The 27,330-nt window shown below is 37.7% G+C and overlaps 1 protein-coding gene across 7 annotated transcripts in view; it reads right to left on the bottom strand.

The window, feature by feature from the left end:
- MBTD1 (mbt domain containing 1) overlaps window positions 1–27,330 on the bottom strand; it is a 56,952-nt gene that overhangs the window by 11,680 nt on the left and 17,942 nt on the right. For 4 of the 7 annotated variants that reach the window (XM_034412953.3, XM_034412954.3, XM_087887132.1 and 1 more), the window contains exons 6-15: window positions 27,030–27,147; window positions 26,409–26,543; window positions 26,030–26,118; window positions 24,768–25,002; window positions 24,477–24,532; window positions 21,988–22,092; window positions 20,520–20,667; window positions 19,268–19,350; window positions 15,724–15,958; window positions 13,337–13,414 (exon numbers count right to left, since the gene is read on the bottom strand). In XM_034412953.3, the coding sequence (XP_034268844.1) occupies window positions 13,337–13,414; window positions 15,724–15,958; window positions 19,268–19,350; window positions 20,520–20,667; window positions 21,988–22,092; window positions 24,477–24,532; window positions 24,768–25,002; window positions 26,030–26,118; window positions 26,409–26,543; window positions 27,030–27,147 (1,282 nt within the window). Of the gene's footprint in view, window positions 1–6,053; window positions 9,547–13,336; window positions 13,415–15,723; window positions 15,959–19,267; window positions 19,351–20,519; window positions 20,668–21,987; window positions 22,093–24,476; window positions 24,533–24,767; window positions 25,003–26,029; window positions 26,119–26,408; window positions 26,544–27,029; window positions 27,148–27,330 lie in introns of those variants that run through there. The other 3 variants (XM_034412951.3, XM_034412950.3, XM_034412952.3) reach the window with 1 other exon arrangement.

The raw sequence follows: 27,330 nt of genomic DNA, 5'->3' as shown, positions 1-27,330 counted from the left end.
GCAAAATTGCGGCAATTAAGATGAACATCCTGCCCAAGATTCTATTTCTATATCAAAATTTACCAGTGATCTTAGAGAAAAAATTTTTTTTAGAATTAAATAAGAATATTAGGGAATTTGTTTGGGAGGGAAAAAAATCAAGGATTTCACTCAAAATCTTACAGGAAAAAAGGAATGTGGGAGGATTTGGCCTCCCGAATTGGGAAACGTATTATAGAGCAGCAAAACTGATATGGATAAGAGAATGGATCACTTTGGAGAACAAGAGAATCCTAACGTTAGAAGGCCATGACTTACAGAGAGGGTGGCATGCGTATCTATGGGACAAAGACAAGAAAAAGAAAACCTACTTCCATAGGCATAAAATCAGGGACTCCCTAATACAAACGTGGGCGGGGATTAGGCAGAGATATTACTCAAAAGTCCCAAATTGGCTTTCTACGGTAGAGGCATTGATTTACCCCAACAGGTGGGGAATGGAGAAATTGTGCAGATACAAAGATATCGTCGACGGAGGGGGAAACCTTAAATCAAATGATACCCTGAGAGACCAAGGTATAACCTTAGATTGGTGGACTTACCTGCAAATAAAATCAAGATACCAGAAAGATAAGGATGAATATGGCTTAGAATTAGGAAACAACGGTTTAGACAAAATTTTGATGGGACCAGGAAAAAAAGCGTTGGCCAAGCTATATAATTACTTATTAGATGAAGACAGAGATGAGGATACAATCAGAAACCAATTGAGAGCATGGGAGAGTAACATTGGGCACAGTTTGAATTTTAATGAATGGGAAGAGGCCTGGAATAAAAACTATAAATTAACTAGAGCAGCCACATACAAAGAAAATCATTATAAAATGCTCCATAGGTGGCATTTAGCACCCGCAAGATTAGCAAAGATGTTCCCCAATGTGCACCCAAATTGTTGGATATGTGGCCATGGTCAGGGCACCTTCTTTCATATGTGGTAGACATGCCCCGAAGCAAAAAGATACTGGAGCAAAATTCGGAGATGGTTGAAAGACATAATTAAAGAAGAAATCGATTTGATTCCAGAAATATTTCTCCTGGGAATGGTAAAGAAAGGGTATGGAAAGGAAAAGGTCCACCTCCTAATACACATAACTACAGCTTCCAGACTGGCATACGCTCAATACTGGAAAAAGAAAGACCCACCACCAGACGACCTTATAATCAACAAAATACTAGAGTGTGCAGAGATAAGTAAATTAACACACGAGATAAATGATGATGAAATCTCAGATTATGATACGGTGTGGGGAAGATGGTACGAATGGATAAATGATAGAATTAAGGAAGGAGTGAAAGGTACAGAAATTAATTAGAAATGTATAATATAAATGAAACCAGATATTTTTTTCATATAAATATGTATAAACACTGCGAATCCGATGTCAAACAGAATTGTTATTATATAGCCGGGGTGGCGGTGGAAACCCCCAGACTTATTGTTATGGGGGATTTTAACCTGCCATCTGCTGGTGAGATGTCGGAGACGGCTCGGGAGTTCATGGCTTCCATGACGGCCATGGGCCTGACCCAGGTAGTTCAAGGCCCCACCCACTTGGGGAATCACACTCTGGACTTGATTTTTGTCTCTGATCAGTGGCTGAATGATCTAAGAATAGGGGATATAGACATCAAGCCCTTGTCATGGTCTGATCATTCTCTCCTTCACATTGACTTTCAAGTCACTTCCACCCACCGCAGGGAGACGGAACCAACCAAATGGTTCCGTCCCAGGCGCCTGATGGACCCTGAAAGGTTCCTGATGGAGCTTGGGCCATTTCCTGAGACTCTGGCTCACGACTCGACTGAGGACCTGGTGGTCGCCTGGGACAGGGCGGCTACTGGGGCCTTGGACCGCGTCGTGCCTTTGCGGCCTCTGACCCGATGCCGATCTCGTCTAGCTCCTTGGTTTTCCGAGGAGCTGAGAGAGATGAAGCGTCGGAAAAGACGCCTGGAGAGTGATTGGAGGACAAGCCGATCTGAATCTGACCGAACACAGGTGAGATCTTATATTAAGATCTACCTAGTGGCGATAAGAGCGGCGAAGTCTAGCTACTTCTCCGCTCTTATTGCTTCTGCAGAGAACCGCCCAGCTGCGCTGTTTAGGGTGACCCGCTCCCTACTTCAGGTGGGGGTACAGGAAGATCCCTTAAAGGGTTGAGCTGAGGATTTTGTACAATTCCTGCATGATAAAGTCGCTCAGATTGGGGAAGGCCTGGACTCCGATTGGGTAGATCCAGGGGAGGAGACGGGGGCAGGTCTTGAGAGCGTTATCTGGGAAGAGTTTGACTCTGTGGCTCCTGAGGACGTGGACAGGATTCTGGGCAAGCTTAACGCTGCCACATGTTTATTGGACCCGTGTCCCTCCTGGTTGGTACTGGCCTCCCGGGAGGTTACACGAGGCTGGCTCCAGGGGATTATAAATGCTTCTCTGAGTGAGGGTGTCTTTCCCGCCGCCTTGAAAGAGGCGGTTGTGAAGCCCCTCCTCAAGAAGCCTTCCCTGGACCCGGCTATATTATCAAATTATCGTCCAGTCTCCAATCTTCGCTTTGTTGCGAAGGTTGTTGAGAGTGTGGTGGTGCAACAACTACCCCGATACCTGGATGAAGTTGTCTATCTGGATCCGTTCCAGTCGGGCTTCAGGTCACGATACAGCACAGAAACGGCATTGGTCGCATTGGTGGATGATCTCTGGAGGGCTCGGGACAGAGGTTGCTCCTCTATCCTGGTCCTATTAGATCTCTCAGCGGCTTTTGATACCATCGACCATGGTATCTTACTGCACCGGCTGGAGGGGTTAGGAATAGGGGGCACCGTTCTTCGGTGGTTCTCCTCCTTCCTCTCTGACCATTCGCAGTTTGTGTTGGCAGGGGGGCAGAGGTCGACCTCGAGGCACCTTATTGGGTGTCGCAAGGGTCAGTCCTCTCACCCCTTCTGTTCAACATTTATGTAAAACCGCTAGGTGAGATCATCCGTGGTTTTGGGGTGAGTGTTCATCAGTATGCTGATGACACACAGCTATACATCTCCACCCCAGACCACCCCAATGATGCCCTTGCTGTGATGTCCCGTTGCCTGGAGGCCGTGCGGATCTGGATGGGGAGAAACAAGCTCAGACTCAACCCCTCCAAGACCGAGTGGCTGTGGCTTCCGGCGTCCCGGTATAGTCAGCTGGTACCATCACTGACAATAGGGGATGAGATCTTGCTCCCCACAGAGAGGGCCCGCAACTTGGGTGTCCTCCTGGATTCACGGTTATCTTTAGAAGATCATTTGACGGCCGTGGCCAGGGGTGCCTTTTATCAGGTTCGCCTGATCCGCCAGTTGCGTCCCTTTCTGGATCGGGACGCCTTGCGCACGGTCACTCATGCCCTAGTTACCTCCCGTATGGACTACTGTAATGCTCTCTACATGGGGCTCCCCTTGAAAAGCACCCGGAGGCTCCAACTGGTCCAGAACGTAGCCGCGCGGGTAATTATGGGCGCAGCTCATTACGCCCATGTAACACCTCTCCTACGCGAGCTGCACTGGCTCCCGGTGGTCTTCCGGGTGCGATTCAAGGTGTTAGTTATCACCTTTAAAGCGCTCCATGGCTTAGGACCTGGGTACCTACGAGACCGTCTTTTGCCACCAATAGCCTCCCACCGACCAGTTCGTTCTCACAGGGACGGACTACTCAGGGTACCGTGAGTCAAATTATGTCGACTGGCGACTCCCAGGGGGAGGGCCTTCTCTGTGGGGGCTCCAACCCTTTGGAATGAACTGCCCCCGGAGATACGGAATATCCCTGATCTCTGTGCTTTCCGCCGTGCCCTCAAGACCTGATGTTCCAACAGGCAGGGCTAAACATACAAACATGCAAATGATTTTTTAAATGTTATCTAATTCTGGGTTTTATTTAATTGACCAAACTAAGTAACAATTTTAATTAGCAATTTTATGATGTTTGTGTGTCTATATTTTTCTTGACTGTACACCGCCTTGAGTCCTATGGGAGAAAGGCGGTATAGAAATATAATAAAATAAATAAATAAATAAATAAATAAATAAATAAATAAATAAATAAATAAATAAATAAATAAATATTTTATTTGTGTAAAAAAAAAAACTAATAAAGTGTATTAAAAAAAAAGAAAAGAAAAAAAAGAAAAATGCTTTTAAAAGTAAAAGAAAAAAAAGTTGGCCACGCCCACCCAGTCACATTCCCCCTCCCAACCAAGCCACGCCCACAGAACCGGTAGTAACAAATTTTAGATTTCACCCCTGGTTTGGTCCCAATTATAAGTTTGGCAAGGAGAGACTCTTGAAGGTTTTCTGGTTTCTTATAGAGGTAGTCCTCAACTTACAGCCATTCCTTCAACAATGGTTCAAAGTTACAATGGCCTGGGAAAAAGTGATTTATGACTTTCACACTTTCACACAATTGCAAACACATGACTGCTCCATCTTCCAGTCATGTGTTTGTAATTCAGGCACCTGGTAACCAGCTTGCATTTATGACCAGTTGCAGCATATTCCAGTCACATGATTTGATTTGCAATCTTTCCAGCCTGTTTCCTACAAGCAATGTAAATTGGGGAGGCTGGATTTGCTTAATGACTATGTGATTTGCTTAACAACTGTGGAAATAATGGTTGTAACAGGTCTGGTCACATAATGATTTGCTTTACACCACCAACTTGTGATGGTCATTCTGTCCCAATTGTGATTGTAAGTCGAGGACTATCTGTAGTGATCCAACAATGCAAGATGTATTCTAATGGAAGGTGGCCCTATCTTTTTTAAATAAGCAGTTGAGTACCCTGGGGAGACGTAGGGTCTTTATGAAGTTGTCTTGGACTGTTCCTGAAATGGCCAATAATTTTTCCCTTGTGTTCATACAGTTATGCTTAAACCAACTATTTTAAATATTTTTTTCTAAGCAGATACCAGTTATCATTTTAATTCTTTCTTAAATCTCCAAATGGCCAAATCATTTTCTTCTCTGCAAATGTATTTATTTATTCAATTAATCTGCAGAGATTCTCAGTCATCTAGGTCATGGTTGTTCCAAAGGTGGTTTTTCAGGAGGCAATTGGACTTTGTTTTTTCTTTTGAGGACGTTTCGCTTCTCATCCAAGAGCTGAAGAAGCTTCTTGGGTGAGAAGCGAAACGTTCTCAAAAGAAAAAACAAGAAAGTCCAGTTGCCTCCTGAAAAAGCACCTTTGGAACATTTATTCAATTAGTATAGCCGCCTATATCAACCAAGTAGATCTGGATGGCTTACATTTCCACCCATTCATTTATATCACCTAATACAGCAGTCCCTAATCTTTAGGGCACCAGGAACCAGTTTGGTGGAGAGGCTTTTCCGTGGACCGGAGGGGGCATGGTTTCGTGTGCTGCCTGCACCCCATGGATGGGGTTTTGGTTGTTTGCGTGGCCCAGTTTCTGGCATGCTGTCGCTCCATCAACTCGGGGTCGGGGACCTAACAGAATATTTTTTTCTCCTAGTACAAACTAATCCCTCCTTGAGGGAAAAGGGCAGTTCAAAAAATGTGAAAAATAAAGAAACTAACACATGATTCTTCCACTGCCATCTTTCATTGGGACGTAACATTCAACTATTACCAGCCTAGAAAATCCTACTTTTGTTTGCCTTCACAACAAACTAGATCACACCACATCGTCCTGTCTGACATATGTTATAGATTAGTGGTTCTCAAACTTTTCTTCATTATGGATCCCCTTTAGATATATTTTATAGCCACAGACTATCAAGACTTAAAGCAAGATTTAAATCATAACATTTCTTCGAGCCTTCGAGCCCTGTGATGACATCATGCCCACCTCAAGGGTCCGTGACCATAGGTTGAGAAACACTGTTATAGAACTTTTATTCATAATTAAACACAGATTTCAGATCTCAGTCCTTACTATTCAATTCTGCCCAAGATTAGACCACTTTCTTTCCTATCTATTACATCCTTCCCTTTCTCTTCCTTTCATAGAAAGATAACGTAACCATTTTCCTTTCATTTTGTTCATCAATCCATGTCTATTGGCATTTGCTATTCTTGCATTTCAAGTTGCAAATTTCCGCATGTTCCAAACGTCCCCACGATTCTATTGCAGGCAAGCTGAAATACTACTATGAAATTAAGAACATGCAATAATAAGCAATTTTCTCAAGATAAAAATAGTTTACAGACTTTTACAGAAATTAATTGCTACAATATTCACAATATAAAACCTGTGGCTCGTGATAACGTTCTTATTCCCATTTCAATCCTAATCAGATTATTTAATTCATTTCATTTATTCTTATTATGCTTATTCTAGAGTAACTTTACTCAAGTTTATTAGACTCACTGTGGAAAATAGTTTCAGAACTAAAGATTGGCAAGGGAAGCTCTGATTTTTCTTTTTCATTAGGCTTGCATACTTAAAATCTATTATCATGCACTTTTAGGGCATTATCTGAAGATATGTAATAAATGGTTTGTTTTTGTTTCAACAATCTGAGTTGGGAAACTACTTGGATGAGAAAGCCTAGAAGTGCCACCTTAGGTTTCCTGAAATATATAGAAAATAATTAAATTAATTGATCAATCTGGCAGGCAGAGATGAAAGGAACACGCCCACCTGATAGATATCAAGGGTCTCTCCTCTTTGGAAGGACAACCACTAACAGTAGTATGTTTTTTGGAAAGACTACAGTTGTCCATATTCTGGGAATTCCTTGAGATTTTTAACAAATTAAACAGTTTACCATTAAAGTCTGATCCATCCTTTGAAGTCCTCGGAATTTCATATACAAACACTTTTAAGGATTCAATTGGTCTTACATTTTTTATTTCTAAAATAAAGGCAAATATTACATTTTTAAATGAAATAGTCAAAATAAAAAGACATATGTAACTTTAATTCTTTCAAAATAATCTGCTAGAGATGTTTAAAAAGTACCTGCTGATACTATCCCTCAGATAAAGATCCAGAAAAGTAATATTTTTAGAAACTCATAGATCAAATAATTTCCTTAAAGTGAGCATGGCCAGTGTGCGGCTCTTCAGGTGAGATTGATTAACATATCGATATTGATTGGCCTAGCCAATATGATGATTGATAAGGTATGAGCACTGCAGTTTGAAAGACCATAAATTGTTGACAACCCTACACTAAATAATTATTGTCAAGAACTATAGATTTCATCCTACCAAATAGCTGCTTCTGGTCTACCAGCATGGTTAATTCATAAGATTAAGACTCTTTAGAAGTTTAATAAAGGGTTTACTCCAAAACGGATAAATGTGCATTGAAAAATCAAAACCAAGGCAGGATTCTTATATATATGCACGAGGAACTCTGTATGCAACCCTAATTGAAAATATTATATTTTTATTTTATTTTATTTATTTTTATCTCCCCTTTATTATTTTAAAAAAATAACTCAAGGTGGCAAGCATACACAATATTCCATCCTCCTCCTATCTTCCTTTCAATAACAACCCTGTGAGGTAAATTGGGCTGACTGGCCCAAAGTCACCCAGCTGGCTTTCATGCCTAAGGTGGACCTATGGTACCTTCCTCCTTTTACAAAGCAATATATTTCTTTCTGGTGTTTATAAATTCAGTGAGCTCCTGTAATAATCTCTTATCTCTAATCTTTATATTAAGACAATAATGTATTGTCAAGATTAGCTTGATGACATCTCATCCTCCAAGACACCTCTCTCCATGAAAAAAATGCCTGAAGATTATATTGTGCTGAAATACAACAAATTTAACATTAACATTTCAAACATAATCATAATTAGAAACATACTTATTCCAGATAATAAAATTAGCATTTGAAGTAGCGAAGTGTAGTGTTTGGTTCAATGCACTACAGAAATGTAATGGGAGATGGGGATGTATAATGTACAGGACTTAGTTTCTTGATTGTTTTGAAAAAAACATGAAGTGTAGCATTCATGAAAATAAAGCTTTCGGCCAGATGTTGAACATTTCATTTCATTAGTAGTTATAAAATGGTTTAATAGTTAGCATTAGCCAAGTAAGCGAAAATAATTAGATAGGGATGAAATGAGAAATCATATGGATAAATCAAATACATCCCAAAGAAAACACACCTGAGTTCTTCTGTTTCGCCCCAGCAGAAACTAGTACAACCAAGTACCTTATCAGAATTCATAGTTCTTCATTGACTAGACAGTACCAGGCACATGCATCTTATTGCATGGTATAAAAGAGGCTTTCCCTACTGTGTATCAAGGTGGCTATTTGCAGACAGCAGACAAAACTTGATTCATTGTCATGCAAATAATAGGCTATGCAGAAGTCTTTATTACTTAGGGCTATGCACCTATCTATTCACTGGAACATGTTACATAGCAGTGTCTAGGTCCCGCCAAGGGAGTAGAAGATGTAAGAATTTCTTACAGAGTAACAGAACATACCATCGAATTTGGTACGTTTCACTCCAGATATGAATCAGATTATATGTAGAATGAAATCTATGATCTAGCCAAGACTGCATTTTGTGGAACGCTCAGAAAAAAGAGACTTTTAAACTACACATCTATATTACAGTAAAATAGAAATTGGTTTGTTTAAAAATTCAAACATATCCTTTCCTCATATAGTGCTACCCATTCCATGAGTGTGGGAAAAAAATTAATAGTGATATTCTCCACTGACAAAAACTGAAACAACATAGCCTCCCAAATTTATTTTTTATTAGCTAACCACTTTCAGCACAGACTGACATTTGTGTCAGCCCTAATGCACCTTATCTGAACCTTAAATGAGCCTCAAGACATACTAATACACTATTTTTCTCTTGTTTGTCTAAATGGTCAAATATTTATAGAGAAAAGTGTTTCTCATCTTCCAGTCAATTTTGGGACTTAAAAATATGATTGCAGTTTTTTAAAAAGTGAATCACATTTAAGCTTTTCAAAATACCCTCCAACAATAAAAACAGTGTACTCACAGAAGATCACTGTGTTCTTCAGATATCATGCCCAGCCTATAAAAGGTCGATACTAACAGCCTCTTAGCACTTAACCCTCTTGCCTCAATACATTCACTCTATTTCTACTTTCTCTTTGCTTTGGGAAGGAATTTAGTGAATTCTTTGGCTACATAGAAATCAGGGACTTAACACTTATGATTAATTCAATGAGATGGGCTCATGGGCTGATATGAATGTTCTTGCCATTTTTAAATGAAAAGTGAGGGTGGCAGTGAGCCAGCATGTTACATGCCTGACCATGCTTGGTCCTCAGTCAACTTTCTTCTCATATCATGAGGTTTTGTTTTTTTTACATGACCAATTACCTGTTTTGAGGCAGGGATTGAACTCTCTGCTAGTCCGGGGAGGCTGGCAGGCCTCCGGGGATGTCTGTGCTGGAAGGGTTCGATACTGAGGAGTCAACTCTTCATCACCAGAGAAGCTCCTCCATACCCCACCTGTCATGAGGCCGCTCGACAAACTGACAGGCTTCTTTCCAACTGGTATCTTCCTCTCTAAACATCAAGTCAAACTAAAGTAAAACACTTATATCAGTGCATTAAGGTAATGCAAGACTAAGCACTCACTGAAAATGGCCTCCACTTGGTGCTTCTCTGTGTAGGTCCTAATCTCCATCAATGAAAGCCAAGGGGATTCAATTAGAAGTTAACTCTGGTGATTTGTGGCAAAATCAAAAGATTCTATGAGGCACCCTTCTATTGCAGTGTGTTATGTTTTCCCCTTAACTTACATCTCTAACAAAAATCTATTTAATTATCTTAATCATCCATACCAGTATTTCTCAACCTTGGCAACTTTAAGATGAGTGAATTTCAACTCCCAGCATTCCCCACCCAGCATGAGTTGAAATCCACTCATATTAAAGTTGTCAAGGTTGAGAAACACTGACCTGTACCTCTGATTTAACAGTGATGGTAAAAGTGTCAAACCAACTATAACTCCAGATATAAAGACTTCATAATCTTCTGCCTTGTAAATGCTTTCAAAGTAGTATAAACAAGGAATTAGTGTCATAACAAAGATTGCTGTCAGTATCAATTAAGTTATGTGCAATAGGAGCAATATAGCCTTAATCAAGACAATCACATACATCTGTATCTTGTATCTGTTCATAGTCTGTTTTGAGGCAGACTACACAAATTGGGATGATAGAAGGGTAAGAAAAGTATTAAGATATGTATTTGGTAGCAAAATTAAAATTGAGAATGTCGCTCTTACTCATTTGCCCTTTAATTCAAACTGGCTTCATGCCATGAAGAGCTAAAACATACAGATCCCATATAGACATCTTGAATTTTAGTTTTTAGATTCCAAAGTCCAGATGTACAAGATTTCAACAAAAGTGATAAACATTTTTTTCTCTTGAGGGAAAAAGCATTCTCTGTTGAAATGGAATGGGACTGTCAGCACTTCTCAGACTGTTAGAAGTGCTGTACTGCTAAATGACAATAGTCAGATACCATTTCCCCCCCAGTATTTTTGCAAAAGTCGGCTTTACAGAAATTACTTGTTTGCTTATCCTCTGGATTCAATTAGCTTTTAATTTCTAATCTCAAAGGTGTTTAGATTGTCTGGGAACAATATTCTGATTGCAGAGCTTATAACCTTTGATTATAAGGGGGGGCTTCATTAACCCACCCCCCAATTATCCTTAGTACAAAGAAAAAGGCATGGTTAGCGAGGCTGAGGGATATCATTCCTTCTTGCATTGCTTGATATAAAAGAATCAGTTATGAATTCCAGTTTAAAATGATTTGATGCTAAACCCTTAATGTAATTATTACTACATTTGAATAAGTTTTAAAGATTTATTCTTCAAGTGCACATGGATAAATATTATCCATCAGTAGCATCTCCAAAGTGAAAGTGGTTTGGTTGTTTTGGTGATGAACACATTCTAGTAACAAACTTAAAAGTTTCAGAAGGTATTTTAACAGCCACCTTACCATTTAAAATTTCACTTGTTACTTACTGTATGCTTTTTAGTGGCTGTACCAGTGACAAGGGATATATTTTTTAAACCATCTCCTACCATAGCACAACTGCAATATCCAAAATTTTGCTACCCTAAAATCAATACCATACAAAACTGTTGTCCGATATGGATCAACATTCATGCCAATATGAGAATTATCCAGATTTAGCACTGCTATACATGACAGTAAAATTCTGAAGGACTGCCTGCCTGCCTGCCAAATTTGTATGTCACACCGCTGGTATCCCAGTTAAACAGTATCTCACTGAGAGAGTATGCATTTGTATCTCAGCTTTATCCATTAAAAAAGTACTGGAAGATGCCCTCATGCTTAGAAATCTGAGTCCCAATATAGTTTTATTGTTTTGGCTCTTTGATATGATTACTTTGAAATAAAGTTCATACTCTGCAAACATTTACTAACAACTGTAGTGAACAAATGGCATTTAACCTACCGTATATGTCAGAATTAAATATTGTGAGGATCGTTAGAAAACACTAATGAAGGCGTTAGAGTTATAATCTTCCACCTTCAATGACAGAAAATATATCTGCCAGTTAGTAGTAGGACATAATTTCTTTGGTTTTAATTTTTACTTTTAAGAACCCAAAATATTTCCCCCTATCTTGTGCCTTTCAAATGTGATGGTACTGCAATTCTCAAAATTCCAATACTGGACAGAAATTTTGAAAACTGTACTCCTAGCATAACTGGATGACATCAGATTGGGAATGTATGATCAAGGCAGTTTTCAATATGCTCTTGAAATCCCATATATTTTTATAATTATTATTGGTACAAATGTTTATAAATGTTTCAGTTTGAGTCATAGTATATTTAATGCTTACATGTACAGAAAATTACATTTATTATAAAATCATTGAAGTGGCTTTCTCAAAAATGTGAATTTAAATGCGGCTTCTTAATAAATGCTAATAAATGAATTAAGATCATTCTACTTTGTACTGAAATTTTTGTGCAATGCAATCACATGCACATTTATTCCAAAATTAAGTCCCCCTGGCCTAGCTTACACAGTTAACACTCAGTTTGCCATATAGCAGTTATAGAACCTAGAAATGATACGTTTCACTTCTTCCCTCTCTCCTCTTGGTTTACTGAAAAGATACTCATGATGTCCAAAATAGAATAAGTAGTTTCACATTATCTATGAATTAGGAAATAAGAACTTATTCTATGTTGAAGTTTGTGAACTATCACAAACATGATCAATGAACTTGCTTATTCCTGGATGCCATCTGAAATGAAGGTAGGTTTATTTTCAGAGGTGAACATGCATGAGGCTGCCACCACAAGAATTTATTTATTTATTTTTAATCCAGCCTTATTATTTTTACAAGTAATCAAGGCAGTGAACATTCAACATACCTTCTTCCTATTTTCTTCACAACAACAAGGTGAGGTGAGTTGGGCTGAGAAAGTGACTGGTCCAAGGTCAAGTAGCTGGCTTTCATGGCTAATGCCAGACTAGAATTCAGTGTCTTCTGCTTTCTAGCCTGATGCCTTAACCACTAGACCAAAGTAGCTCTAGAATACTAGTTCAAATTCAGTAAAGGCTACTCAGGTTGAAATTAAAGTATAAAATATCATGAGGATCAAGCCATTAAGAAAAAAATAAACTTTATATACGCATTTGTATTGAAAATGTAGTTTTAAATTAAAAGTTAACCTGACTCCTATAACTTCATAGCAGCTACCTATGAGAGAAGTCTTTTCAATGTTTGTCAGAATCCCAGATTTAATTTCATACATTAATCTTGCTGGCTTTTTAAAATGCCACCAAAAATGCTCATCTTTTAAGATGAGATACCAATATGAAGACCAAATGAAACAATACAGAAAGAATATCGAAGTTAATGTCAATGCAGGCAAGGAAATATTGACATAAATCTCCTCTTTAATAGAAATGTTTCTTCAACAAGAAGTATATACGTTCAACTATCACTCCACACAACTTGCCCATCTTTTTATTTAAAAATGGTCTTTATTTGGCCTTAAGCAGGCTTTGCGTGAAGTTGAAGAGACTACAATAATTTTGTATTTTTATGAAAAAGCTTGCTCAATGACATATTTAATCCATCTTACTTTTATTTCAAATCTGATCAGAAGAAATGAAAAGAAACCGTCACAGTATAAAAATAATGTATCTTATTGCCGTTTTCTTTATGTCATAGTGGATATCTACATTTGAAAGCTATTTCCCCCAAACAGCATTTATACACAAAAATGTCCTGAGAGAAAGTGACAGATTTTTAATGTAGAGTAAAAAAATAGTTCTGTTACCCACTTTTCTTGTGTCCTTTGTACTGCTGTGATTTAGACTTTTTCTTCTGTTTTGATGAACTTGATTGGCTATCTCTTGAAGCTGAAATTTAAAAGAAGATACTGCTTTAACACAACTTTACAGCATATTTCAAAATAGTTAGAAAACAGATTTCCATACAAATAAAATGCTCTGGCCAATAAAGATACTATAGGAAGCATTTACATGTAATTTAATGCCTACTCAAAGCGTGAACAACTTTTAATGCTTTTAATGATGCATATTAATATTCTGAGTAGTTAACAAGAATGTTTCAGGTGAAAATTAAAATCTGGTTTGGGCAGGAGAAAAAAATTATTATTTACTTTTCTAATCAGGCAAAATTAAAGCCTATCAGGAAATTTTTACTTTATACGTAATTATGTTAATTTACAAATCTTTTAAATTGTGTATATTTATGTGACCAGTACATTGTATACCTACATTGTACCCTTTCTACGGTACTTAGATTATACAGGTAGTCCTTGACTTACAACCAGTCACAGTAAAACTTTGCACCCCTTCGTGGTCACATGATTATGATCTGGGTGCTCAGCAACATTTTCGCAGTTAACAATGGTTGCCAAACACCCTACAATCATGTGAACATCATTTGCAATCTTCTCTGCTGGCTTCCTCAGAAAGCCAATGGGGAAGCTGGAGGAAAAAGTTGCTGCCGCCACCTGCGAAAGGACTTCCTCTCTCCCCTCCATGCATGATGGTGGTGGGGCAATCCTTGAGAGGCTGTAGAAACTGGTTTCTTCAGCCCAGCACACACCGGAGAGAGGAATACTTGTGCTGGCCTGGAAACGCGAAGCAGGGATCTTCACAATCCCAGGCTTCTTTTTCCAATTCAGCACACCAGTTCCCTTCTGTGCACAGAGGGAAGCTACCTGCCCTCCTTTGACAGGCAGCTCTTTCGTTCTGTCTGCTTAACAAACCATAACTGGAAGAGCCGGGATTGCAGTTGTTGAGCGAAGCAGTCAGTTGGTTATCTCACTGAAACAACTGCTTCCTTCAACAAACAAGATTCCAGTTCCAATTGCAGTTATAAGTCGAGGACTACCTGTGATAGACAGCAATTATGACTGGATCACACTGGTACTATGACACACAATTGCAGTGCAAGAGGAAAGAGCAAAAATCAATCAAAAGTCAGAATGCTGGAATAGATGGTAAAAATGCATGCACTACAATTCAATTGGAAGATAATAAACTGTGAAGGAAAAGCATTCAAGCAGAAATACTACACCAAGGGAAGTACAAAATTCTGTAGTCTGATCACAGATTACATTCCATGTTCACTAGTACATTCTTCCAGATCTGGCCAGTCTGGACACAGTTTATTGTTTCCTGAAAGTGGTGTTTTTTTTTCAGAACAGAGCATGGTTTACTGTGTTCCAGAAACAGACATAAATCACAGTCTGTTCCAAAAGAATCCTTTGCCAGAATGATGAATCCATTTCTGGAATGACTGTGTCAATATATTTTGTAGAACACCAGAATATTCATAATCAAACACTGGAGCTTTGTTGCACACAACTAGTACATAACAAAGCTGTAAGCAGAAAGTATAGTAGTAAATATAACGATAGTTGGGGAATGCAAACTCATTTTGGAAATAGCAAAAGCAACAGCATTCCATTTCTTCATCATGGTCTCTTTGCAACAGCCATATGGGCGGTATATCTCCGTAGTAGGAGAAGAACCTTCTATAGCTATGGAGAATTTTTGTTGGAAGCTATGCCTTGTACTATACATATCCCTGGGCATAGTTCTCCCTTCCAGTTAATTTTCAATTGCCACAATAGTAATTACCTTTTTAAACACTGCTAGGAAAAAAAGACACAATTTCTCTTTTAATTATTTGCCAACATTTTCTATCCATCTTTTAGGTTTATCGTTAACAACATTTTATTCCTTCCTCATTTCGTTACAGATTTAAGAGAACCCAAATTACCATAACCCAGAAAATGAGTATTTATGGGATGAGGAGTGCCTATCCTACTACATAATAAATTAAAAGATCTGAAGGAACGGCAAACCTGGACCACGTAGTAAAATAAAGATCTTTCCAACTAAGCTTATATATCTATGAAACCTTTATTATAAACAAATATATATTGTAACACATTTTAGTAAAACATGTTCTTAGTCTTTAAACAAATGTAAAAATAAAGCTGAAGCTATAAGAACATTTTGAAGGAAGATCAAATTAGATCAGGCAATTCTGAGTTACTAACTAAATGCCTGAGATGACTGAGGCAGTTGGAAACTTGGCAGAATTTCAAAAATGAAGACAAAATTATTGCTGTAGGGATCTGCTAAATATCAAAAATGGAAGATTCTATAAAAGATCAACAGTAACTTACATTGTGATGCAGGAGGCTGTAGCTGGTAACCTGTTAACTGACACCACCCTACAGGATAGAGGTCAGGAGATTCACAGTCTACCCACTGATCATATTCATCCTCCCAACCATCAAAATGTATCCTCAAGAGACGATGGATTATGCGAGTTACTGTGGCCACACATACTAAACGGGGTTCCATGAGATCCACAGCTTCCAGTTTCATTGCAACATGAAACCCATGGTTTGGAACTTCCTGGAACAGGGAAATAATCAAATTTATTACACTAGGTGGATTTGTACATCATCCCAAAGCATTATTTGTTAACTATCATTTGTTGAATAAACAAACACTGTATGGGTTTCCATTATTATATTAAGCCTTCAACACTATTTACAATCCATCATGACTGAGTTCATATAAAGTGCAGAATCCCCACCAAACAAATCACATTATCGCTTAATGCGATGGGATCCAGTCATTATGTGTGAAAATCAAACCTTGACTATAAAAATAGCCACAGAAAAATTGTCTTCTCATCTTAGTAATTCTCTTCATAGCCTCTGGACATTCCTGCTGTTCTGATATTACACAAGCAATGACCAGAAAGAATAAGTGGGACCATTCAAACTCCCAGAACCAGCACTTATATATACATTGCAGTCTGGGTATAAATTCCATGTTTTGGCGATCACAGACACAGATTATCTGACATTGATTCACATTTAATTTAATTTTTTATGTAATAGAGACAGGATAAGATGAATGGGACAAAAATATACACGCATAAGTATGAAATTTAGGAGAAATAGTTCTGAAAAAGTTATCAAAGGGGAAAAAAATCTCTTTCCAAAAGATTTCAGGGAGAAGGGCATGTCTCTGTTCTGAGTTTACAACTATCAGATCTTAAGGTATTTTAAGTATTTCCAATATTTTCAGCAATTTTCATTTAGACAGTATATTCGGTCAAGCAGTCTTACTGCTTATTTGTGATTAGACCAATTTTATCCCTTCATATTAGTCCTCGAATTTGCAATGCTTTAGGAAGCAGAAGCACACAACAAAAAAAGTATGGTGAACTCGGTCATACTTTTACCCTTAAATTTAACATGAGATTGCTATGGAAAGCTTGTTTGCAGAAGTTACATTTCTGTGTGGGACTGAATTATATATGCATGTAATAGGCAAATAGGCTTAGACTATGAATGGACCCAAATAATATATAAGACATTAATCAATATTCTTAAGTATACCAATATAAAAACAAGTTACAAAATTTATAATGTCTACTTTCTAGAACACCAAGATGGTATATATCGGGAGCCGAAAGCGTGCATGCATGCATGACAGCGTGCATGTGCCCACACCCATAATGAAATGTCCCGTGTGTCCCGCCCCCTGTGCATGTGCGTGTGACACCCACTATGCTCCCCCCACCCCCTGCGTATGCACGTGCGACCCCCCGCACTCCCCCTGCCCCCTGCACATGTGCACGCGACTCCCCCACGCCCCATTTTGGCCCTAGCAGGCCTCCCTGAAGCCTCCTGGGACCAGAAATAGGATATAGGGGGGCACCCCCATGCATGCATGTGCAACCGCCCCGCCCCCATGTGCATGCCCCCCCTGTGCGGATGTGCGCACATCTCCCACATACGTGGCAGAGACCCGAAAATCAGCTGCCCGGCAGGAGACGCGCACACATGCATGGTGGAGCTGACCTAGGGCGACGGCTTGCGTGCCTGCAGAGATGGCTCTGTGTGCCACCTGTGGCACATGTACCAAAGGTTCGCCATCACAGGTATATATTGTCAAACAGTATGTTCAATATAGGCCAAAGCAATAGTTCAGATGAGGTTGAACTTCCCCAGACTGATGCACAGCTTGGGGGAGGGGTGTTCCTCCTTGACTCAGAGGTCCTGCTTAATGAGCAGTCATGGCTAGGGGATCTTGCATAGATTCGTCTTATGTGTCAATTGTGTCTTTTCCTGGCCTTCCAGTCACCTCCTGTCTGAATTACTGCAATGCATTTTAAATGGGACCGCACCTGAAGACTACTCAGAAATTGCAACTGGTCCAGAACACAGTATGGCAGCAGTCGTTTCATGTTTACTGGATGATTGAGACATTTTTTTAAAGGCTAGCAGTTTCAATATGCTAAAGATATAAAATGACGAAATCCATATGATAAGTGCTTGCTTCACTATTGTCTTATTTTGCTTTAAAATCCATGAACCTGTTCCTATAGTTATAGGAGGAGTAATTTGGTTTAAATATGTGAATACAATTTTGAATTATAAATAAAACATTTGGTATTTGTCACTGCATGCATAACTATTGATTAGGGCACAATAAAAAAGATTACATGTTTATGATGAAGAGACAGTGCCACACCAGATTTACAAGTTTGGATTTATTATATGTTTCCTTATGAACCAGTTCTTTCTTAATAGAGAAATACTGTTTGTCTCAAGTTACAGTAATGCTGCTTTTAAAACTAAGCTATTTTTCATGTGTATATTTGGGGCATTTTTTGTTTTCCCTTCTGTTTTTTTCCTCCCTTTCTCTCTCTATACTAAATCAAAGCAATTATTTACCAAGATAAAACATATACACAGAGAGAGAGAGAGAGAGAAAACCTCACTTGCATCCTCTAGAAGACTTGTGTGTCTATTTACTGATACAGTATATCAATAACTTTAAACATTTGCAAACATTTCAAAGTGGTTTAGTAGCATTCCCTCCTATTTTTCCATACAACTCAGAGAATTAGGTTGTTGTGAGTTATAATGATTCTTTATGTCACTGATTGCCAGCATATTCATGCACAGCAGAATACTATACTTCAGAGCAGCCATATGTCCATTCTTCAGAGATCTCATGTGAGCCTTCTAAAGGAACCGGCTGCTTTAAAGCTTCAAGATGTAATATTTTCTTTATATAAAAATATTTTACTGAGCACAATTCTATCTAGTGACTTTGTGGACACATTCATGAACTTTGCCACTATCTTCTTCCAAAATTATTTCATTTCTTTCTTTAATAGACTGCATTCCTCATAATCCTCCAGCAAAATCCTAACTAGATCTGACCTGCTTAACTTTTCCAAGACCAGCCAAGGCTGGCAAGAATTCTAATCCCCATTTAATCAGGAAACTCCTAAATGATTTAGGCTGAGGCCTGTCTCTCAGTTAATTGTTATGAGGATTGGAGGGCTCAGGAAAAAGACAGAATATACCAAGAATTACTATATTCAATTCAAAATTCCTATTCAGATGAAAGTTATTCATATTCCATAAAATAATCCCAACTGAGTTTCTGAAGTTACTAGAGTGTCATGTTATAATGCTATATTTCTATTCAATAAACAATGTTTCATGATTTAAAACATATATACTAAATTAATGAAAAAGTATTGTATCTCACACAAATTGTCTTTTCCATTTTAAAAACATTTTCTGTAATAGCTAGACATAGACAATTTCTGGCTCAGGGAGGGGAGGCAGGAAACAAAAAAAGCATAGGCATGTTACAATGATCAAATTTCTGGTCTGTATATCAGCTTACCTTGTTAAAGAATTTGACGGGGGCTGCTATTGAACCTGTTTCCCTGAGGTAGTCAAACCATTTGAAAGGTAGTTTTGCATAACCTACAAGTTAATAGTTATTATATAATAACACTGTAAGGAAATATTCTTATCCTAAGTAAAATACATATGTACTACTGTGTTTTTATTGGTGTCCTATAATACAATTTTATGAGATTCATAAAATAAAAACTTTAAAATATAGGAAGAATACAAATTGTTAAAAATAAAAGTCACAATAAAAATGTATTTTTACCACTGAGTTACTAGACAAATTATTTGAAAGGACTCTAGTGCCAAAAAAATTCCTAAAGGCCGCTATACAAACCTCTTTGGCTTCATGGTTCTATAACCAAAGAAACAGAAAGCCCTCTTCCAAAGAGTTGTTGGCCTGTCTTCATCTGAGGGCAGCAGTTGAAGCAAAGCCTTTAAAGATGAGCATTCATACATATATCAAGTTCCTAAGTGAAGTAGTCAATCTAGCCCAGTATTGACTACTCTGTCAAGAAAATCTCAGGAAGAAAACTTATCAAACCATAAAAAGCCCTACAGTATTCATAGGTGAAGCTGAGGATGGAACCTGGGACATATACGTATATACAGCAGATACATATATAACACCTATGTTTTATTTCTGAGTCACAGCACTTTTTGCAGTAGGATTATCAGTGGAAAGAAAGGGACCTCAAACACATACAAATCACTCTTGAACAAAAGGTAGCTCGGTGAGAACTTGCAAGAAGGTCTCTGCAATGTGCTGATGGTTTATTACATACTTATTTTAGCAGTTTTGTTTTAGGCTTTTTAAAAAATTTTGTATTTTAGCTTTATTATTTATTTTTTTTAACTATAAATTGCTTAAACCATTCATTAATGGTGAGACAATCTAACCTGCCGTAATTAACTAAGGAGTCGCTACACTACTATTAATAGTGTAATTACTTCTGAAATTATACACAACAGCAGCAGGGCAATTCCTTTAGTCTTTGCTCTGTAAAGTCCTTGGAGGAAGCAATGCAAAGAAAGAAAATGATACATCCAAACCAAGTCCTCCAAAAGCCGTTATAAGAAATAGCAAAATATCATATTCTGCTCAACTGCTGGCTAAGCAACTTCAAACTATCTCTGGAGAAAAGGACAAATGTTTTACAAGCCAATATATGAGTATTATTCCACAAAAAAATTCAAAATGTGTTTGTATATATACATATAGAACAAGAAAACATGAATACCTCGGGGTGGAGTTAGTTCTATCATGTTAATTTCACAGAAACCAACAGGGAATATAGAAGGGGAGGTTGCATGGTAACAAAACCAGTCAGACCCATCAGCTGCCTCAGATCCATCAATCCCAATCATAAGATATCCATCTGCTAATACCTAGAATTAAATGTAGAAAATTAATACAAAGCAGTGCAAGGCGGAAAAACATGACGTGACAGGTAATTCAGCTGCCACAGGATTTGAAACATAAAGATAATTTTTCATCAGATTTCTCTAAGAATCATGGTTATATTAAACCATAAAGTCTCCCTTTAGTCAAGCTTAATTCCTAGTGACATGAACACTTGTGTTGTTTTCTTAGCAACGATACAACCTATATGCCGCTGTCTTCTTCCAGAATGCTGTTTTGACTTCCCAATCTAATTTACTGCCCTAGGACTTCTTAGTGACCATCCAGCTTAAATGGGCAACTCTGTAACTTTTTTCAAGATAAATCATGGTCAACTAAGTATATAATATATTGGTACTTTTACAAATGACTCTGATTTTGGTATGGGGTACAAATAATCCACCAACTACCGTATTTTTTGGAGTATAAGACGCACCTTTCCTTCCCCTAAAAGGGAGTGAAAATTTAGGTGTGTCTTATACATCGAATGTAGCCCCACCCACCCACTGGCCCCCATCCTTTGGCCTCTGCCTCGCGCAGCAGTTACCTCCTTGCAAGCAAACAGCAAGAAAAAACAGCTCCTTTCAGCTTCAGCACAGCCTAATTAGCACAAGTTGATTGGATTGGCCTCCCGACTCTCAGCTGATTTGCTCTCAGCTGTTTTGCGCAGGGCTCTGCTGCTTGCTGCAAAGAGGTAAATTGCTGGAGCAGATTTTTTTTTCCTTGTGCTAATCAAGCTATGCTAAAAATGAGAATGAAAGTAAAGCAGGCTGTTTGCTGTTTGCTGCAAGGAGGAAAAATTGCTCAGAGGCAGAGGGAGATTTCTTTTTCTTTTCCTCACCAAAAAAGGTAGGTGCGTCTTATACTCCTACGGTAGTTCCTCGTTCAGCTCCTTTATATAAATAGCCCATATGTTATGCGATTGCTCCAAATAATCTATAGTGTTGTCATCTTATGGGCTCCTTTTAACACGCATGGGAATTAATGTAATATTAGGTAGAATTTAGAACAGGTGTGTCCCACTTGTGGCTCACAGACTACATGCAGCTCTAAACAGCTAGTAATGCGGCCCCATATGATCATAAATTTTTATTATTAAGTGATTTATATACATTTATTATATATTTTATATGCAGCCAACCAAATTTCTCTTCACGCAATGCAACCCAGACAAGCCAAAAGGTTGGACACCCATGATTTAGAATATTAAATAAACAATTATTTGAATAGACTGTTTCCCTGTGAATGTAGAGGGAAAAATGGCCCTAATAGCTGCCTCCAGTACAAGGTAAGTTAATTATCTTTACCTTTCTAATTGTTGCCACACATATAGCAGAAAGATTTAATGGATCTATGGCTTCCAATTTCATTCCCTCTTTGAACCATTCTCCACTGGACTCAGCTTCTTTTACCTAAAAAATATCCATAGTATACATTGACATGTGGCAAAAAAAAAAAAAAAAAAAACCAGACCAAAACAGCTGTTAAGGCATTATTTTCTATGCAGAGTATGCAATTTTTCTGTATGTATTTTAGATGCATCACTCAGATACAAATTCATTTCTCTTTTTTTATTTATTTTATTTTATTGTAGTAAATACTTAAAAACACAATCAAGCAAAAAGAGAATTCAGAAGTACCGAAAAAATAAGCAGTATAAAATGTCAAAGTAACATTAGTTTAATGCTATATATTAAAGTACCATGCATTTTCAGAACATTATTTAGATTGAGTCAATATGCAATAAATAGCAATAGCCATAATATGAATCATAGTGGAGAGAATTACCATATTTTTCGGAGTATAAAACGCACCTTTTTCCCCCAAAAAAGAGGGTGAAAATCTGAGTGCGTTTTATACTGTGAATGTAGCCCCACCCAGCTTCTCAAACGGAGGTTTCAGAGGCTGAAAAAAGCATCAGAAACGAAGCTTCAGAAAAAAAGCCCCCAAACAGAGCTTCAGAGGCTTTTTTTCTGAAGCTCCGTTTCGGAGGCTTTCAGAGGCAGGAAAAAGTTTTTTCTGAAACAAAGTTTCAGATGTTTCATAGGCAGAAAAAAAAAGCAAAAAAAAAAAAGCAATCAAGAAACTTGTTGCTAAAATTCACCCCTGGGAACATCTGATTGGGGTATTCCAGGAGGCCCAACCACCTGCCAATCAGCTTTTTTTCTTATTTTCCTCCCCAAAAACTAAGGTGCGCCTTATACTCTGGTGCGTCTTATACTCCAAAAAATATGGTAATATGTCTATTTAATCTAAGAGTACTACCCTTATTTAGTAATTCAAACAAAGGTCTAGGTATTAAAGCCTTGGGTTAAAAGAAACGAGTTAAAAGAGTTCAAATGCAATACATGTCTCTATGTAGAATTATAATGCATAGATGGTTTCCAAGTTGAATTAAATTCTGTATCAGACTTATTTTTCAAATACTGTATGAAATTATTTTTTTGATAGTGATGCATATTCCCACAATTTAATTTGTCATTCTACAGTATACATTATATTGATTTTTCCACTCTTTGAGAGTGGAAGGGTTGTCTGCTAGATTGATTTCAGTCCACATTGGCAGGAGGGTGGGTGTTAGGACACACACCCTCAATGAAACAGTCCTGCTCTCAAAGAGCTGGAAAAGTTCACAGCACAGGCCCAGAGAGACTTTTAGTCCAGGGTGTTTGAAGCATGGAGCACTTGCAGCCAGGCTGGCTCCAAATGTTCCATGCTAAAATCCCTTTCGCCAGACTTTTCCACCAGCATCTCTGAGAGTGCAGGGGCTGCCTGTCAGATAGATTTCACCCTACTCTCTGTGAAGCAACCCTGTTGTTCTCAAAGATGCTGGTTCTAAAAAGCCCTTTTCCCCTTTCAGAAAGATTGCATTTGCTGACAAGCCAGCAAAAAGGATCTTTCTGAAATGGTTAGAAAAGCCTTTCTCTCACTTTAAAAAGATCACATTTGCTAGCCAGCTAGCAAATGAAATCTTTCTAAGGGGGTGGGGGTGGGGGGTGGATTACTTCTGCTTTAGAAAGATAGCATTTGCTGGTATTTTTGTAGCCCTTCTCCTTTTCAAAAAGATTGTATTGTCAGGCTTTCTAGCCAAAAAAAAAAACAAAAACCCACTAGTGAATGCAGTGTTTCTAAAGACTGGAAAGGCTAGTCCTGAGATGGGAGGGGAACAGCATGGCTTCAAGGTCTGAGCTTCATTTCTTCAGCCCAGTGCAAAAATTCTTTTTTACTCATGGAGGGCACTGCTTGACCTCTTTCTGTTTAACCCCACATGCAGTGGCTTAATGATCACACTTGGGAGAGCCAGGCAATCATGTGCCTCACTTAATGAGCATCAGGACTTGCAACTATAATAGGCAGGCTCCATTACAATCATAAGACAAGGACTACCTGTACTGAAGCAAGGGATGATAAATGTGGGCTAATTCTTTTTCTATATTTATCCCATCCTGTTTTTATGGCACCAAGCCAAAGTTATTTATGTAAACTACCTTGGAGTCCCTTTCCCTCAACAGAGGCAGTGTAGCCATTAACAGGATGTAATTCAATCTGTAATCCAAGTTAGACAGTTAGCTTGCTAAAGTAGTTTGAAAGTTGGAACTGCAATCCTGCTCATTCATTGTAAAAATCTGAAGCTTCAAGTTACTTGCCTTTGCCACTTGTTTAATACTTTGTCTTATCTTATTGGAGTAATCATTTGAAATATTAAGTGCTGATAAACTGTACCTATTAAATTCTTACATTTTCCAAAATTAATAATTTCTTCAATATAAATACAATTTCTTCTAAAATATCATACCTTAGCAAATAAATGTGAGGATGCATCAATTTGACCATCTTGCTTCTTGATTATATCTTTGAAGAGAAAGGAAAAATTAAAGCTGCCTCCTCCACTACTTGAAAATCATAATCTCCTAAAAGTATTATGTCAAATATAACTGATAAAAACAAAGTGGAACAATTTGAATGTTGACACATTAATGTAATAGCATATTTGTGGCAGAGAATGGTGTTACAGTATAATTTTAAATGCCTTTATCTAAAAGAACAAATGCTATTCGCTCAGTTTCATTGCTACATCCTAACTTACCGGATCTTTTGAATCGATGTCCTATACTCCGAGACCAACCAATAGGATGAATGAGTGGGCTGTACATATGGCACCAGAAGTCATCTGTTTTGTCTTCACTTTCTTCATACACTAGTCTTAACCTGCCTCCAATTACGCTGTCAACAATTGCTACCCGTGTTCGGCAGAGGTGTGTTTTATCGACAACTTCTACTCTCATAGAAGGCTTGAAAGGATACTGCATACTTTCAGATACCTTGAAACAAGTAATTGTGCAGCATTAATTCATGTGTACCTGCAAATATTTATTATCCAAAATACTATCCGCAAAGGTCTGTATATGTTAAAACTAGTTTTCAGAGAATACAAGTAGCAGAATTCCAAATGTTAATAGAATCTTATAGTGTGTGTTTGGATAGATAGATAGATAGATAGATAGATAGCCTAACCTAAACCTAAACCTAACCCAGCATTCCTCCTCCTGTAAAGCCAATAATAAAATTTGTTCCAGATTTCATAATACTCTCATTCTTATCTTTAAGTTCCAGTCAGTCTGTCCATTTCTGCACAAGTTAATATTTTAGCTAACACTTCTTCTTCTGTGGGGGTCTCTTTATTTTTCCATTTTTGTGCAAAGGCCAATCTTGCTGCTGTTAAAATATGTAACATTAGATAAATTGTACCCTTGTTGTAGTTGCCTTCTATGATGCCCAGTAAAAAAAAATTCCAGTTTTGATTCTATATTTTGTGTTAATATCTCTTCTAGCCATTGTTTTATCTGATGCCAGAATTTTATAGCTTTTGGGCATTCCCACATGTGGTAAAAAGTCCCTGGCACTGCATCACACTTCTAACACATTGATGAATATTTTTACTTATTTTTGCTAGTCTTGTGGGTGGGAGATGCCACCTATAGAACATCTAGTATAAATTTTCTTTGTTCGTAGTAGCTAGAGTAATTTTTATATTTCTTTCCCACTTTATCTTTTCAAATACATTAAAACATTATTACTGGTCAAGCTATAGAAGCTTTGAGTTTTGATTTGCATGCTATGACTGTTTTTAACAAGTTAGTTTTTAGTTAAAACACTGGATTCAGATTTAAGTGCAAGCGATGAGAAAGATAAACACATACTTTCTTTACTTTAATCTCAGGGCTGTTTTCAGGCTTGCAAAAATCCCTCATGCAGGATCAAGGAAGACTCCCCAAACTGATTTAATTATTAATATTAATACTAGTGGGAATACTAGCAAAATTCCCACCCAGTTTTAGTCATTCTCACCTTCTGAGAGAAGTCAGGAGGAAGAGTTTTGGCACCGGTGAGCCTTTTTACCAGAAAAGCTTTCCAATTTGTATATTTGTGTTGAATGGCTGTCAAGAAAAAAAGATGCATTAGTTATTTAAACTTTTAATTAACAGACTCTGAATGAGAATCAACAAGTTTAATGGTAATCCAAATATATTATTTATTGGGTGAATGCACAAAAGATTTTGACAATGAAAAGTAACTCAAACATCTTAATACATAATATATAGTGCTCACAATTTTAACACAGCATAGGCATTCCTCAATACAAATTAAAAATATTGTCTTAACACAATCACAATCAGCACAGAGAACGAGATGAAAAGTTCAAAGTATTACTGCTATAATTACATACATCGTGGTGGAACTAGAGGTTTCGCACTGGTTGCACACCAACCAACTGGATGGATATCAGGTCCACAGATGTTACACCAGAAGTCAAGACTTGAATCACCTTCAAAGCCTTCATATCTTAATAAAGCATTGTAACCTGAAACAGAGGTTGTGTTTAAGGGCTCGTTTTGGAGGAATACATCTACAATATTAATCAAGGCTATCAGCAAGTGGAGATTCCAATTCTGAAACTGCATTAGGTTCCCAATTCCTTAAACCAATCTTGAGTATCAGTACTAAAAACGTGAATATAAATGGTGTGCACACATACTCCAGTAACAATTTTAAGCTAATCACGCACCATTCTGATAAGTTCAACAGTTGCAATTATGGCCCACCAGTCTCTGAAGAATACTAAAGATTGTAATTGATGTTCTATGTACCATTCCACAAGGTATTCTTTACAGTTTTTATGATCAAAACTGACTGGCTATTCCTAAGTGATATGCCTCACTAAACAATCTAACAATTAACCTATTTAACGCTGAGGATTTTTATTTCTGAGAAACCTTTCAAAGAAATAATTATTCAATCATGTCTAAGCAATTATAGTTTAAAATATGTGATTATAAAAATTAATTACCTGCTAATTTCAAAATCCCAGCAATCCAGAAGACTTTGGCAGATAAGCTGCAATCTGTGTTAGGGACTTCCACACGCACACCTTCTGAGATATCACCCCAGCATGTCCCCATAGGTGCCTGCAATGTAAATCAGAAAAATAAAAGTCACATCACAGATAAACATGTGACAACATACACAATTTTGAAAACATACTAGCAGCAATATCTTAAAGCTTACCTTTTTTTAAAAGACAGTATAGAATCATTCCTCCCTTCCCCCATTCTTTCTGACAAAGAAAACTTATTTTTAATATGCCTCAT

Source organism: Pantherophis guttatus, chromosome 2, assembly GCF_059756535.1.
Source record: "Pantherophis guttatus breed Tessera chromosome 2, ASM5975653v1, whole genome shotgun sequence".
Lineage (NCBI taxonomy): Eukaryota > Metazoa > Chordata > Lepidosauria > Squamata > Colubridae > Pantherophis > Pantherophis guttatus.
The sequence above is the reverse complement of the archived record's forward strand: the minus strand, read 5'-3'. Positions and strand labels throughout refer to the sequence as shown.